At 32.9% G+C, this 16,234-nt stretch overlaps 1 protein-coding gene across 3 annotated transcripts in view; it reads right to left on the bottom strand.

The window, feature by feature from the left end:
* Positions 1-15,719, bottom strand: part of LOC136410586 (uncharacterized) — a 102,071-nt gene extending 86,352 nt beyond the window's left edge. For all 3 annotated transcript variants that reach the window (XR_010752260.1, XM_066392798.1, XM_066392799.1), the window contains exons 1-3: positions 15,395-15,719; positions 4,130-4,275; positions 372-488 (exon numbers count right to left, since the gene is read on the bottom strand). Coding sequence is in view for 2 of the 3 variants with exons in the window: in XM_066392798.1 (XP_066248895.1) it covers positions 372-488; positions 4,130-4,275; positions 15,395-15,397 (266 nt within the window). In the remaining variant the exon portion in view is untranslated. The remainder of the gene's footprint in view (positions 1-371; positions 489-4,129; positions 4,276-15,394) is intronic.
* Positions 15,720-16,234: the final 515 nt, after the last annotated feature.

The following is a 16,234-nucleotide window of genomic DNA, read 5'->3' as shown; positions in this document are numbered from 1 at the left end:
TAAAGCGCTTTGATTTTTTTATAATAATTCAAATATTTTCCTCTTATATTTGTTTTGTACGTAAACTACGTGATGTGGTATCACTGTGCAAAAGATAATTCATAAAATTAGAGCGGGTTAAAACTTCGAACCGCGTTCAAATTAAATAAGTAATGGAGCTGAAAACCCTCAGGGTTTATTTGCTAAGAGTGCCTCTAAATTAGAAATATAATACCGCTCTGACAGCGGTTGAATGACTGTTATTAAGGCGTTGTTAACATTATGGAAGCACGAGATGAAAATAACCTCAAGAAGTAGTCAAGCGCAAGGGTAATTAAGGAAAATCCATGTTTTATTGGCATTTTTCGCTGAAATAAAACTTATTTACTAACCCCACAATACTCCTTGATGTGGCATAGAAAGGTTGCCAGACATTGTCTGCAAATGGATCGGGATACATGGGCAGTTCGTTAGTTAACTCCGCAGCTCGTGATTGTCTCTTTGAAAACCTGCGAAAAAAAGCTCTTAATTAGTTAGAAAAAATGAGGATACAAATAATTGAATGCGTAAGAAACATTAAAATGTGGGAAAACCACTTGTGATAAAATCCACACTTCTCAATACCATGCGAGATACATCAGCTCAAATTTATGTGTCGTAAGTATATAGTTTAGAGCCATTTTGTAACCCTCTCGGGGTAAAGTTATATGAATAATTTCGAAGCCAAATGTATGTTTAAGAGCAATAAAAAAGCAACATTACGGTGTCGAAAATCGGAACAGGAAAAAGAATGAATCGTAGGAAGTAATTAAGAGTTCAAAAGACGAAAGAAATATAATTAGTGAATACTAAAATTAGGCACTATATTAAGGCGTTCATGGCAATTCCAAGAAATGTATCAATTTTATAAAATTTAAGGAATATCTCATTGGCGCATTTGCAGTGTCACAATCGTTGATCAGCAATGCGCAGATCGAGTACAGTATGGTGTATATGTTTAAATTCCTGGTATTTTTAGCGGTAGATTTGGAATCAGTCTCGATGGCTTAGAATAAAACTGATTTTTTTTATTCCAGTAAGGGTCTTAGAGGAACAGCAATGAAAAAGTGTTTTCTCGACCTTTTCCATTTCTTCTTATTAATTTAATTTTTTTATATTTTAAGTCACAGCGCAGTTTTTTTTTAAAGCAATCGAACTATCCCTGAAAATGAATGTATTCTAATGTTTTAGGACCCAAGAGAACTACTGAAACATTTATTATTTTATTTGATATATTTTACTATTAACTATATTCAAAGAAAAGCTTCAGAGCAAGGTAATTCTTTTAAGTCAGTTGCAAATAACGACAATCAATAAAATGTGGCTGCAGCGCGTAGGCCTCAGATAACCGAAGATGGATTATGTTTTTAAAATTTCGTAAGATATTTTTATAGGTGAATTATTAGTCATATACAGGCCCCATAATTACATATTTTGCCACAAGTAATCTTTAGATACTCGGAACACTTTGTTATAAAATGAATTATCCGTTTAGTAATTTTAATTAAACATCCCTACCACTCATTGCACGGAATTCGCATTTCCATTTATTTTTTGGGCGAAATAGCTACAGTTTGCACGCCCCTCAGGTTTTATGGTCGTTTTGATTACGTTACCCACTCTGAGGTCGTAAATTTGCTCGATTTCAATATCAGAAGAACATTCGATTTGTTTTCGTCCTAGAGTTCAGGGAGATGCAAACTGCTTTACAGTAACGGACTCATTAATTTTAGTGTTCTTCTGTCAAAAATTAAAAAAATAACTAGATTATAGTTTTTTGAAGAATTGTCAAAGGGTCGTTCTCCTTTGGAAATTTGCATTTTTTTGAGGAAAGTCATCGAACTCTTTGCCACTTCATTCATCAAATTTGCATTCAAAAATCCCTTCGAAGATAATAAACTCGAAAGCGCTTCGTAAAATTAGGAACTTGCACAGGGGATTTTACAAATTCCCTAATGAGCCTTTGAAAGATAAACATTTCAGACAGTCCAGGAAATCATTTCCTTAATCTAAAATTATAATTTGTTTAGTGTCTCTGAAATTAAAAAAGAGAAAAACAGAAACAAATACTCCGTGAGCAAATACCCCTACAGGCATTCAACTATACTACTTTTTTCGATTACTTTTTAGGGGAAACACTTGAAATGTTTGGAAGGTTGGATCAGAATCGACTTAAACAAACAATTAAATGATGAATTTTTTACTACATACGGTTGATAATTTAAATTTTTTCAATTTACTGCCAAGTTTTCAGCAATTTTAACCTATATAATTAAACGATTTGAAAAGATGCTGTATCGAAACCAGCCTTGTAGTGTTTCTTGATTCGTTGCGAGCATACATCGCTACATTCTTTCCTCAAAGAAATGTGTAGAAACTTATTATTACATCAATAGACTGAACACGTACTCGAAATACATTAGACCATGTTTTCAGGAAATGGAAAATTAAATGGTATTTTGATGAGCGCATCTGACGTGTACCGCATTAGTAAGCGAAAGCACAGCTGAGTGTGTCATGTTTATTAAATCTACAAAATGGCTTTTTAATTTAAACCCCACCGAATTTTCTGCTTATATGTTGATGGGTGAAAAATCGAGATTTTTAGCTCCTTAAGCGGAAATGCTAAACGACTTTTAAACTCGCTACCCCTCTTTGGATGCAAGAACAATTTTTATGAAATATGTGTGTAGGCCAGAAAATGGCTCGTCCCAACTTCATCGAACGTAAACGAGGTGGGCGGAAAAATTTGTCGCAATTTTTGTTACATTTTTTGCAGCATTTTGCAGGCGAAATATATTTGGATTCCGCTTTTGCAGAAATACTCGCCAGAGCAAATATCATTTTATTAAAACTCTCGTGAGCTCAATTTTTATCATCATATAAATGCTCGGAAAAGATCCTTTTCAACCGGCTTTCTAAAATAATTTCAATTGATCTTTTGTCTTTAGCGTCATGCATTTCTCTGTTAAATAAAGATCACCAAATGTAATAACTGCATAATTTTTTACACTACTTATTTGTAGAATATGGAAATAATACTGAATTTTCTTAGGTTTTTCACTCAATATTGCAGTATTAGAAAATTGGGTAGAGAGCAGGAATTTTTATCAGGACTCATTTTAGCAAGGAAAATAAATGGCTTCAGGGGCAAGATTTGAATAACGTTGAAATGGTTATATCAACAGGGTTTACTCATGTGAAACATCAACAAATATGAGTCATTTCATCGTGACCCTTTAACGTTATTCAGCGAATCTATCACAATAACTCACGAAATCAAATACTAAGATATGTTATTTAAATATTTTTAAAGAAAAAAGATAAATCAAAGTGGTTCAAGTTGGAACTTAGTGGTGGCCACGAATGTTCACTACTCCGATGTTGAAACTTGATGACCGAACTTGATGTTGAAAATTCTTATTCAAGAACACCTTTATATGTGTAAGGTAATGAACAGGAGTGCCGTATCATATAAACCAAAAACATCGTCTCAAGACTATAGTAATATCGTCACAATTCTTGGTATCAATTGATGCATTTTTCATTGAACCTTCCCAACATCCATTCTCAGCTGCCTGAGACAAGCTGACTAACACAAAATTATTCAATTTCACATTTAAATCTGGACATAATTCACGATTAATCCGAAGAATTAATTATTTTTTAAGGGTGACAATATAAATATCTTTCGGTAAAAGGCGTCGGGTGAAACCACGAAAATAAATGGTATCGTTAAAGCTTACTTGAGACCCTTTAATATCTTTTTCTTTTTGTTCGCAACATGATAAAGTAGGCTTGAAATATCTTTTTTCTCGGAAAAGTGCCGGATTACAGACGAAGTGCGACCCTATCGCCTTAATACATTTTGACAAATTAAGACTTTGTTGTGTATACAAATACAAAGCAACAAGTAGCCTTCGGAAAAATTCTTGCAAGGTAACTGTCCAGGTCTGGAGATATGTATGTTGTAAAGAAATGACACAAAGAATATGAGGGATATTTTATTTTCTTGGCATTTAACGTATCAATGTGCTACGGTGTATTTGCCTATATTGGTTTTTACTTATGTTTGTTAAGTACGATTGTTTAAATGAACAAAGAGGCTTACCTCCACATTGCTTTTAGCTCATCACACGTCGGTTCTGATTGGATTCCACTCTTCGTAACTTCGCCAGAATTCCTATATCCTTTAGCCCCCGGTAAACCATGAACCAGCGAAACCATTCCCCAGTACATTAGTAAACTAACGAGCATCTGAAACAAAGCGATCGCTTTCATATATTATTGAAGTGTGAATAGATTTAAAGAGTCATATACAGGGTGTTTCGGTAACCACAACAAACACAAGGTCGGTTAAATTTAGAATTCAAGAAAATTCAAAATTTGAAAAAATCCTATTCAAAAAATCCTTTGAAAATTCTGAAAAAAAGATTAATTAAAAAATTGTGAAAATTCAAGATGGCGCCCGTAAAAAATCAAAGGTGATGATGGTTGGCAAAAACCGGAACGTTGGATTTGAAATATAACATAGCCACATTGAAGAAGAGGAAAAGTTGCTGTCATGAAGTATTCATTATTTCGAATTAGTTCCCCCAAATCAGCTGAGAAAGATAAATCTAAAATTAAATTTTTTTAGAATATCTTTGCAAGTCATCTGAATTTTTCAAATTCTGAAACGACATATTCTTAAATTCCAAATTGTGTAACTTTGCCCCAGTTTACCCGACCTCTTATCTTCTATAATTAGCAATATTCTGTTCGTTGAGCTCCAGAATCGGACATCCTGCATTTATGCCTTAAGTACATCTACCATAAAAACTGTTAATTAAAGAATTAAAATGCTGTCTTAAAGCAATAAACTAGAAATATTGATTTTTTCAGAGGAAACGAACTAAATTAATGCCCAGCCATTTGACATCCAATGACTTCTTAAGAGTTATTTTAGGGTTGAAATCTCTTTAATGATTCAATTGCTCTGCTCAACACGTTACGTTTTACGTTATTACCAGTCTCTTTTATGTCACGGTTCCGTTCATTAATTACATTCAATAGACGCCACTTTTCACGGTCCTTCACATTGAAAATAAGTTTAGTTTAAGGAAAGAAAGAAACTAAAATGGTTTAAATTGCGAGATATATAAGTGAGGGTTTAACACACTTGAATAACTGGGACGGATATTATATTTGAAATTAATGCAAACATCGTCAATCTTAGAGCTGTCAGTTTGAATTCGATTTTCTTATATAAATAACGTCATATAATTGCCATTCAGAACTCGGCGTTTTCTCAAATCCCTTGAAAGATTGAAGAGCTTATTCATACAATATTTCAATCAAGGCAGACGGCTTTTTCTGATTTTGTCAGATAATCGTCCATCAAAAACCATTGTGTTACTCTATTTTGTCCTTTTTAGAATTTAGTCTACGGAAATTCATTTTTTCGTATTTGAAGGTCATTGGTCCTCAGTTTTTGATACAGGTGATTCGGAATGCAAGGAACGCAGAACAGATGCGTGAAGAGGACCTCAAAACAAGTCGATTTTTCATAACAAATTTTTTCCTTGTGCCTGCAGTTGCTGAGATATTGGCTTCGGAACATTTTTTGAAAAATATGAGAAAACTCTGCATTTAAGCGATTACTTAATACAGAACAGCAACATTTTTAAAGGAGAAAGATTTAAGAGGTAGATAGGAGAGAATAAGAGAAAGCCTACGAACTAAGTAGGTATTAAGATCCTTGTAAAACGGATTCAAATTTGTTTTAAATGAATTAGCCAAAGTTATAAAAGGAAATTTCCAGTAATCGAACAAACAGAATCGGGGGGATATTAAGAATATTTGAAGAGAAGCCTTTTCGATTATCTTTAATGCGATCTTGAGAATTTCCAGCATGAACATTAACCACAAATCCACACGAAAGGAAACTTTTCAGTTTTAAGTGTCTGAGTGAAAAGAAAAGTGCTTATTGCAGAACTTTTTCCCTCCATATTTCACTAAATAAAAAGCTTCTCATAAAAGCATTGGAAACCCATAAGTTATTAACGCTCCACGTGCTGAAAGTAACGAACTCGCGTCCTCAATCGATTAGCTTAAAATAGCGACCAAACATTTTTGATCGTACGCAACGAAGGAAATGCACCCTTCGGAAAACCCATGGAAACTTGATATAATACATATAAAGATCACTATAAATAGACGTTAAAAAGGTTTATACTCTATAAATAGCTATTACAGACAATTTGGCCGCCTTTATATACCCCAATGACAAGAATAAATTCTGTTTATTGATTTAGTTGTACGTTAGACTTAATATTCATTCGTAGGCATACATGGGAGAAGATAATTAGGAAATTAGAGGAAATTAATAATATACAGGGTGTCTCCAATTGGTCTCTGCAAAACATTCACACAGATTCCTGGGTCCATGTAGGGCGACATAATCCAACCTGTCTAAAGCATGTTGTGGAAATCAAATTTTATTAGAACAATGATTTTTACACATTGACAAAAAGTTATGTAATTTTAAAAGCAGCCGACATAACGCCAGTGATGCTCTTTACGCTGTATAATAAAAATCTAAACGGATTCCGATTTGTCGATCCTAAAAACCCCATAATACGAGATTTACTCAATTACTATCGTTACGAAGATTTGTACTTCCAAAATCGTTACTTTTTAAAGTAAAGCAAGTTGGGTTAAATCGTCGAAAGTTGACCTCAAAAATACAATAAAAATACAAAAACAATAATAAATTTTGGTAAATTTTGTACAGATGATTTAGAGACACCCCGCATATACTATACATATGAATACAGAATGTTCTCTTTACTACATTATTACATTTTCTATGTGAATAACCTCTGCTATAAACTAGGTAAACATCTAATTTGAATCATAACAGAGGTCCATTAATGTTGTATTTTTTTGTTGCTAATGGGCTATACAGGGTGATTCACGTAACTGTTTCATTAGAAACTTTTGCACTTGTAACTAATCTAAATTTTTCATATTTGGGGGTTAAGCTAATATAGATACACTCTACTTTTTTAAAATATTTTGAAGGTCATATCACTTCCGGTTATACCGGAAGTCGAGGTCAACTTCTTTATTTCAAATGGACCACCCAGTATATTTTTGCATTTTTGGAATCTAGTGATTAAGCTGATTAAATTCTTATTAGGTACTCCTATACCTAAACCTAACCATTTTAAAGATATATTGGTTTTAAAAAAAAATCTTTCTAAAACACATTTCTATAAAATTTAAAATTTTCAGCTATTATTGAAGCTGGCTTTACGAAAATTTGCTGACGTGTTAACTAGATATGGTAGATTAGGTTAATGTGAAAAGTTTTTATAAATATCATACAGGGTATCCAAAAAACCACGTTGTTTGTTCTTTGCGATTTACGGAAGATGCGGATATCTTTTGATGAATGTACGGCAAGTTCTCTCCAAAATTTTGTTACACTTCCATGAATAAAGAATAAATTAAAAATATCACTATTTGAATAAGTATTATTAAAGTTCATGATTCTAAACTTCTGAGTGAACTTATTAAATTGATAATTACATTAACGCATGTTACAGGAAGCAGGCATGTTCTTTTCAAAGCCAACTAAGATACTTAGAATTATTATTGTATAATATTAAAAAATCGTAAATTAGAACGAAAGCGTTAATTTTAGGTATAGGGATGCTTAATAATAATTGATTCAGAATTAAATTTAGATGCTAGACATATAAAAATATATGGGGTGTTCCATTTGAAATAAGCGACTTTTTTGCTATCAAAGTTTTTTAAATATGACGTGGTTTTTTGGATACCCTGTATGATATTTATAAAAACTTTTCACATTAACCTAATCTACCATATCTAGTTAACATGTCAGCAAATTTTCGTAAAGCCAGCTTCAATAATAGCTGAACATTTTAAATTTTATAGAAATGGTGTTTTAGAAAGATTTTTCTTTTAAACTAATATATACTTGAAATGGTTAGGTTTAGGTATAGGGGTATCTAATAAGAATTTAATCAGCTTAATCACTAGATTCCAAAAATGCAAAAATACACTGGGTGTTCCATTTGAAATAAGGAAGTTGACCTCGACTTCCGATATAACCGGAAGTGATATGACCTTCAAAATATTTTAAAAAAGTAGAGTGTATCTATATTAACTTACCCCCAAATATGAAAAATTTAGATTAGTTACAAGTACAAAAGTTTCTAATGAAACAGTTACGTAAATCACCCTGTATAGGGTGGTCCAATTGCTAAGGGCCACTATTGCTATCTTTTAAACACTAAATGTTACAAGTTCGTTTCAATTAGACAAAATTTGTCAAATTTGATGACAAGTTAACATCTCGAGGCACTATTACCAAAATTTGTTCGGTTTCGGAAGTATTAGGAAAAAGCGAAATTTTGCCGAAAACGTTTTTTGAAAATAAACCGAAAACTAAGAGTTTTCGAAAAAAAATTTTCTTATCACATTTTATTGGTTTTAAAAGCTTTACACACTAATGTTAATTTCTAAAAAATTGCACTTTTAGTTCCTGAGATATCAACACAAACTTCAATTTTTTAAATACGGACCTGGATTCAATTCAACAATGACCGGGATTATTAATTTAATTTATTATTTCAACAGAGGTACCTAATTTATTTTGTTTTACATTAAAATTTTAGGATTATAGATAAAAAAAGAGATTATAAATAAAATTTATAGTTTCCAAAAGACAAACCTAAAAATGTAAGAAAATAAGATATATTTTCAGCAAAATTTCGTTTTTTCCCAATACTTCCGAAACCGAACAAATTTTGGCAACAATACTTCGAGATCTTAACTTATCATTAAATTTATCAACTTTTGTTTAATTTAACTAAACTTCTAACGTTTACGGTTTGAAAGATAGCAATAATGGCCCATAGCAATTGGACTACCCTGCATTTACAGCATATCCTAAATTGAGGTTACATGTACGGATATTTTGAGAACTATAGGGGATAGAAAAATAATTTAATGGGACAAGTTGAAGAAAACTTATTTGCCAGGTCTATGCCAGTTTAAAAACAATTTTTTCGATTTTAAGCGAATTTTTAAAAACCTTAAACCTGCGTTTTCGAAAAAATACTGTAATTTCCCGAATTACATTTAACCATTATTCTAGCTTTTATAGTTTTCAAGATATCCATAAAGACTCAATTCGAAACATGCTGTATATTAATATGAGCAGAGTTTGTCTGAAGTTATCTCTAAAAACTCTGTGTAATGACAACATGTAATATAGAATAGAGAATGGCGAAGCTAAAATTCCTCATTATTTCCATGACGTAGAAGAAGATATGTGTTAGCAGCAGTTTGTTTGTCATCGCTTTCGAGGTTTTCCTTACCCTACCATTTAATAACGCTGGACCGTGCTATTAATTCCACTTATTAAGGAGCTTGAATGGTCTTTAAGTAAGGGATGGAATCTGTCTCACGCCATAATTAATTGTTGGGACAGTGAAGCGAGAACGTTTGGGAACTGTTCTTGTTGTTTTTAAAGAAGATAAATAAGCAATGGATAAAACAGAATATCTTACCGCGAAATCGCCTGAGGCATTTTCTCTCTAAGAAGGAATTCAAATCCATATACTGGCATTATGTTCAAAAAACCCTCGATCACTCACCACATTTTTTATAGGAATTAAAAATAAAATTTCTAGGCTTACTCCCTCTTTCATGTCGTACACCTAAATTCATTAATTTTCTAAGAAACGAGATTTTACCTTTCACTTGCTTTTAGCTAAAGAGTAGGCAAGAAAAAGGAGAAAATTTCGCAAAAATTAAATAAATCGTTATATGAGAAAAACCCAAAGAAAATTCAAAACTCTCATGATTGTTCTCATTCCCTGAACGTGTTAAACGCTCTGACAGCGGTGTGACGTCACAAAGCGGTGTGCTCGACTTTAACCAGGCAGCGCGACATGCAATAAATTGGAGATTACGGGATAAATTTGTTTTTTACCAACAAAAAGACAATATCGTTTACGTTGTCCTCCTGTTCAAAAGTGAAATTGGTTTTTGGAGGCTTTGCCCCTTGTAAAATTTATAATGTTTTAACCCTGTTTAGCTTAACGGGAGCAATAATATATTTTGAGTTAATATCTTCATCGAAGTGAAAGGTGTTGAAACTTTTATCTCCTCACCTTTTCGACCTGTCAAAAGCATATATACAAAATAGATACGGAAAATTCTGTAATACCCCATGCTTCCGTGTTCACGTATAGTTTGAAGGGATTTTCGGATTTATTGATGTTTTAGATGCTGAGTTTTTCGATATTTTACATTGACTAGCCCGAAGAAGCCGACAGGGGTACTTAGTGTATGTCTTTCATTGAGGGAATTGAAAAGGATTTTTCTTCAATATAGGAGGATTTTCTGTTATTGGCTTGGCGTGGTGACACATTTCAAACGGCCCGTGGACGATCGATGAATTGCATACTATGTAGTCGGAATATCTGACTAAGTTTTAGTATTTGGAGTGAGGAATTTTATCCGCATTGAAAACATGTCTTCGATTGATGCTGACAAGGGGGCAATGAAAAATTAAAATAATTTTAAAGGCTCTATAACCATGAATATCAATGTCACAAAATTATTTTCAGTAAATAAATTCGTATTTTACACTTAAATGGGTTTCGATTCTAAAATAATATCCATTGAGCATTCGTGCATGAAATGTCGCATGTGTGCAATTAAGCTCAGATAAAACAAGTGGCCATAATTTTCATTGAACTGTTGTATTAAATTAAATTAAATCTGCACCATAAAATAAATACTTCCTACTATATATTTCAATTAGCTATTACTGGATACTGGATTTGTATAGGTATCAATTTTCGTCATATTATTTTACCTGTTACATTTGCCATTAGAATAACTCCACTAAAAACACGAAATATGCCTGGGGTTGAAATTTGAACATTCCATTAACTCTGAATGTATCTCAGCAAAATTAACTTATTTTAGCATTCACCAAAGCAACTAAAAATGCTTTAAGTACTTTTTATTTGCACTATACGCTATTATCATTTACGTCATCTTTCGCAAATTCAATTTCCCATTCTTGAATTTAGGACCAAATAATTACAAAAAATATGGATTTTGCCTGAGCGATTTAAACCACTATAAATGAAATACAAATATACAAATCAAATGTTTAGAAAGCCAGAAAGACTTTCCCAGTGAAATAATTTCATTTCCTACTTTCTAACCAAGTTGCTTTCTAAAGGAATCTGTGTTGGCGTAATTGAATATCGCTCCAAATTTGTGTTCCTATTTTTGGGTTTTATTTAAATTGTTTCATATCTCACTCATTGTTCATTGAGTTAGAAACAGCAGCAGAAGCAGCAAAAAATTCTTCTCGAGCGACAAAAAAAGTGACCTTTTCATGGTACAAAACAATCGGTAAAGTGTCACTTTTAATGAATATGTTAATGAAATTTTATAGATAGCGGCCGTAAAAGCGTTTTATAGCCTAGACAGTAAAGATAATAAATTTTGAATGAACGAAAAACAAATGAAAATAGGTTGATGTTAATAGTTATCAACGGGAGGAGAAATTTACGTGTTTTTCGTGACAAAAACGACGCTTTTGATTTAAGTATGTTCGGAGTCAAAAAACGAAAATTATTATATTCGCTCGATCTGTCTAAAAGAATAACCATTAATCTCAAGATCTGATTTATAACGATAGAAAAGAACTTTTGAGGGAAAAAGTTGGTTTCTGTTCAATTAAATTTGCTTCTAAATTTGAATCGATTTTTCATTTTCCCCGAAATAAAACCTCCCGTAGTTCAATTAAAATCCCTTTATCCGATTTCAATTATTCATTAAAGTGTTTGTTGATTTTCCACTTTTAATAAATTGCGTCAGTGAGATTTAATTAAAAGTCGAACTGTGACTCTAGGAACGTTTGGTTGCATAAAAACGCATTATGTGTGCGTCACTAGAGATGTTTCTGTGATTGTGATGTTGAATTAAATAGAGAACTCAGTAGAACAAAGCAGACCTGTTTTGATTTTTCGTGTCGCTAAAAGTTTAAGATTTTTCCGTTAAAATGCACCTACTTTAATAGCAATAGTGCAATAAATTAAATTAATTAGTATTCCAATATAGTGCAATTTTAGTAAATTTCGCCAAAATGCGTGAAAATGATCTTTAACTATAGTTTAACTATTTAAAACACTACATTTACCCACCACGACAACTATTTGTTTGGGGCGTCATCACGTCACGTTGTGAGTTGATTGAGAACATTACCAGATATAGGATTAACAACGAAATAAGGGGTTTGTTCTCTTAGATTTCGCCGAAGTGTAAGATTTAATTCCCAAAAGAACATTGATTTGAAGTATGGTGATTAATCACACAGCAAATTTACATGAGAAAATTAGGGCTAATGAATTTCGTAGCATCTTTAGTTTTGGACTAATAATGTCAGTAATGAGTTAGATGGCGCATCATAAAATAAATTATTCTAGTGAGAGAAGTGCGAAAGTATTTAATTAACTGCAGTTTATGTGAGCTAATGGAAACTATAAATGTGGTAGTGTAGGCTGGAGTAATTCCATTTAAAGTAGAGTTCGCAAGCTCGAGTTTCTAAATAGGATTTAATGGTCAATAAGGAGCAGTTCCAAGGAAATTCCAATTCGCTTGTAATGGGGATCGATATTACTATTATTTTACATAGTTAAAATACATGCCTATTGATCGAATTTGGTTCAGAAATAGCAGAGATTGGTGGTAGGTAAGGCCTTTGATTCAATTCCAAAATAAATAATCTTGAAAACTAGTTCTTGCCACCTTTAATCTCTCACGAAAACATATGTTACGAATTTATCTAAGAGAAACAAGTTTTTAGAAAAACACATACAATAAATTGAATAAGTGAATGAACCCTGCTGAAATCTCATACCATCAGCGAAGAATGCATTTAAAGAAAAAACTTAACATGAAAAGCAAATATTTGACATTCTAAAAGAAAATGATCACAGTATCAATAAGGTTCAATAACATTTACATTTCCAGGTAAATATTTAACACAAAAACTAATAATCCCGACTTGTGAGGCAAATTGGGACCAAAGATGTCCAGTAAAGCGCACATCACGACACAGAATTACTGTAAAATTGAACTAAGTCATATTCTGATTCACATGCTGACAAAAGCGATTTCAAGTTCAAGATATTTCGAGTTAGAGATATTTAGTTTAAATTTGGGGTACTTGTAACGAGTTATGATCTACCTCGATAGAGCCGCGAAGCGATTGTGAACGCCTACAAAGTCATATTCTGTCTCGAGAAGGGTGCCTTTTATCATGAAATATTACTCATTGATCGTTCATCTATGTGATTTTAAAATTACACTTGTTGTTCCATTTAGGAAAAAATACCCTCTCGCATTTTCTTTTGTATTTTCATTTCCCAGGTGTCCACTAGGTGAAATAAAAAGTTTGTTAAATGGTTTAATATTGAAATTTCCACTCATGACAGCTTTAACGAAATCCGTGGATGAGATTTCAGCTAACTCCCTGTCATATCCATATCGACAAAATTTTGAATAATTCATTTTTAATGCGTACGACACATTATCCAAGGCTGACCTATTTTTCTTAAGGTTTCTTCCATTTCTGTTTGCTAATATACCTTTCAACGTTTATTTTTCCTAATGGAGAGATCGGGTTTAAATTTGCTGGTTTTGGATAATCTATCCCAATGGTTCACATATTAATGAAGACTTCATTATTTTAGGAGTAATCTTCTTGTTGGCTTCAGATTTGTGGTAGTACAGACAGAATAGAGATATATAAATAGTACGCCCCAACAAACATTATCCTCCACCAGAAACATCTCAGCGATATTAATTGTTTTTCTGGATATCCCCGAGACTTAATATAGAGACGAAGGGAATAAAATGAGTGTGGTGTAGGGGGAGCTGATATTAAATACAAGTTCAAGGCGTCTTCGTCGATTTTAGAAATATGGAATGATATATGAAGATGTAAGGAATCTATATGAAAAATTTCATATGAAAGAAATTTGGCCACATCATAATATTTTTTGTAGAAAGAATAGGTGGATGAAGTTTAGTAGGAAGGAATAGCCCTGAATATGCGTATATGTAGATTTAATGAAATCTGCACTAAGAAGTGAAGAAAAAAAACACTTTTTACGACTTAAAAATTAATTGGTTGGTAACATTTTATTTAACATCAATCTATTTATGCAGGTATCGCAACTTTCCTATTACATAATTAATTACTATAATAAATAAAGCCTCTTTAACGACAAAGCGTGGGTAGTGAGATCTTTCGAACCCTAACAACGCAAAGATATTTATCTTAAAGTCTTATTAATTGGAGCCTACAAAGCTGATTAATTTCAAACACTTAAACGATTTAAGAAACTCAATGTTCATATAAAGAGACATTTGTGAATCTAGAATTTTACATATTAAAAAAATTTCCACACATCTCAGAACTTGTGTTCTGCTTGACAATAAAAACATGACAAAACTGATAAAATACGGGTTTTGGAAAGTATTGTTCATCCAGCTTTAATTGAGAAAAAACTTAGGCTAAACGGGTTGACCAATTTCAATCAATAACCAGTACCTGCATAAATAAACGTCCTTCTTCATGGGTTTCAACGCATCCGCCATTTATCGACTAGTTTATTCCACTCAGCCGCTGAAAGACGAGACATGATGAAATTTATCCTGGCTAAAGCAGGAAATTTTCAAGAAAGGTTTCAACATAAATACTCGTCGCCCCTCAAATATATTTCATGCCCATTTGCGGCAAACATTGTCTCTTTTTCCCTTTTTAAGAACCTTTTCGACACGAAATAAATATTTTTTCCCAACTCTAGCGACCCTCTTTTCACCTTGGCCAATACGGTAAAATACTACAGCAAGTTAGCTTTCAATAAATAAATCTCTCATTCATACGGATAACATGAATGAACGGGATTTCGAGAAGCTTTTCTGGAATTCGAATGTTCGTAGTGAAAGCACGAACTTTTCCTGGAATGTGATTATGCACGAGTGCCTCCTCAACCCTAACGTGTGTATGTTCAAGGCAATATCTGGTGTTCATGCTATGTATAAATCATATGAAACCATACCTAATACTTTTCAACACGTTTATGGGTATTAAAAGCATTTCAAAAGTGTCTGGAACATTTTTTATTGTTGATGGAAACCCACTAGAACAGCGAAACTAAAAAATTTTAATTATCGGAAATATTTTATTTGATGAGGATCGGATTTGGTTTTCAAGGAAGACACCTGTTGTTGCAGACTAATGAGAAATACTTTAATGACTTACCATGTTCGAACGTCTCTGCACCAGAAGATTTCAATTCGCGGTCGATTTACAAGTTGCGGAAATTCGAAAATTTCAAAAGTCAAAATTTCATAATATCAAGAAAACAATGATCGGTTGATGAATAGTTAGAGCGCTCTTTAAACTTCTGGAAAAGTTCGTTAAACTTCCGAAAAATGACTGTTAAGCGTCTGTTTCTGAAATACGCTAAAACGTCAAAAAGTGCTGATCGGAAAGAGTTGTGTCATTCTCTGGAAGAGTCAGGTAGCGTATAAACTCTGATAAGTAAGCACACTGGAATATGTTTTGAGAGGCTGCTCTGACTGTGTTTGGCGCAAGACTGAATGGGGCAGAGCCATGCCCCCGGTTTTGCGCTGCCGAGTCTGCTCTGGAGATCCGCGCCTTTTTCCCTCTAAGACGTGCTTCTCTTAAAAATACAACCTCCAAAAATTGCTAGGCGTATTGCCCACGAAAACTCCTTTCAATCCTACCCGGACTTCCAGTTATTCAGCAAAGCTCTCTTCTCTGCTTTTACTCGAAACTATTTTCAATTCCGAAGTTTACCGGGCAAAGTTTTAAACTCGCATTCACATTTTGCGGCGTGCCCTCTTGAATATAACATATATTGAATTTGAGATTTTTCTGAATATTTCATTTCATGAATGTGCCAAATTTATGTATTTACATTTATTGTTTTACCAAAGTGTAAATGGCTAGTTTCACTCAACCGTATTTGTTATTGAGAAGTTTCTTCTTGGCGCTCTCGCTATTTCTTGTTCCGCAGGAAGCGAAAAAAACTGTAGAAGCGGAATTTAAGAGTGATTTCAGTTGTGCTCAATTGAA

This window comes from Euwallacea similis, chromosome 8 (genome assembly GCF_039881205.1).
Source record: "Euwallacea similis isolate ESF13 chromosome 8, ESF131.1, whole genome shotgun sequence".
NCBI lineage: Eukaryota > Metazoa > Arthropoda > Insecta > Coleoptera > Curculionidae > Euwallacea > Euwallacea similis.
This window is presented reverse-complemented; position numbering and strand designations above follow the sequence as displayed.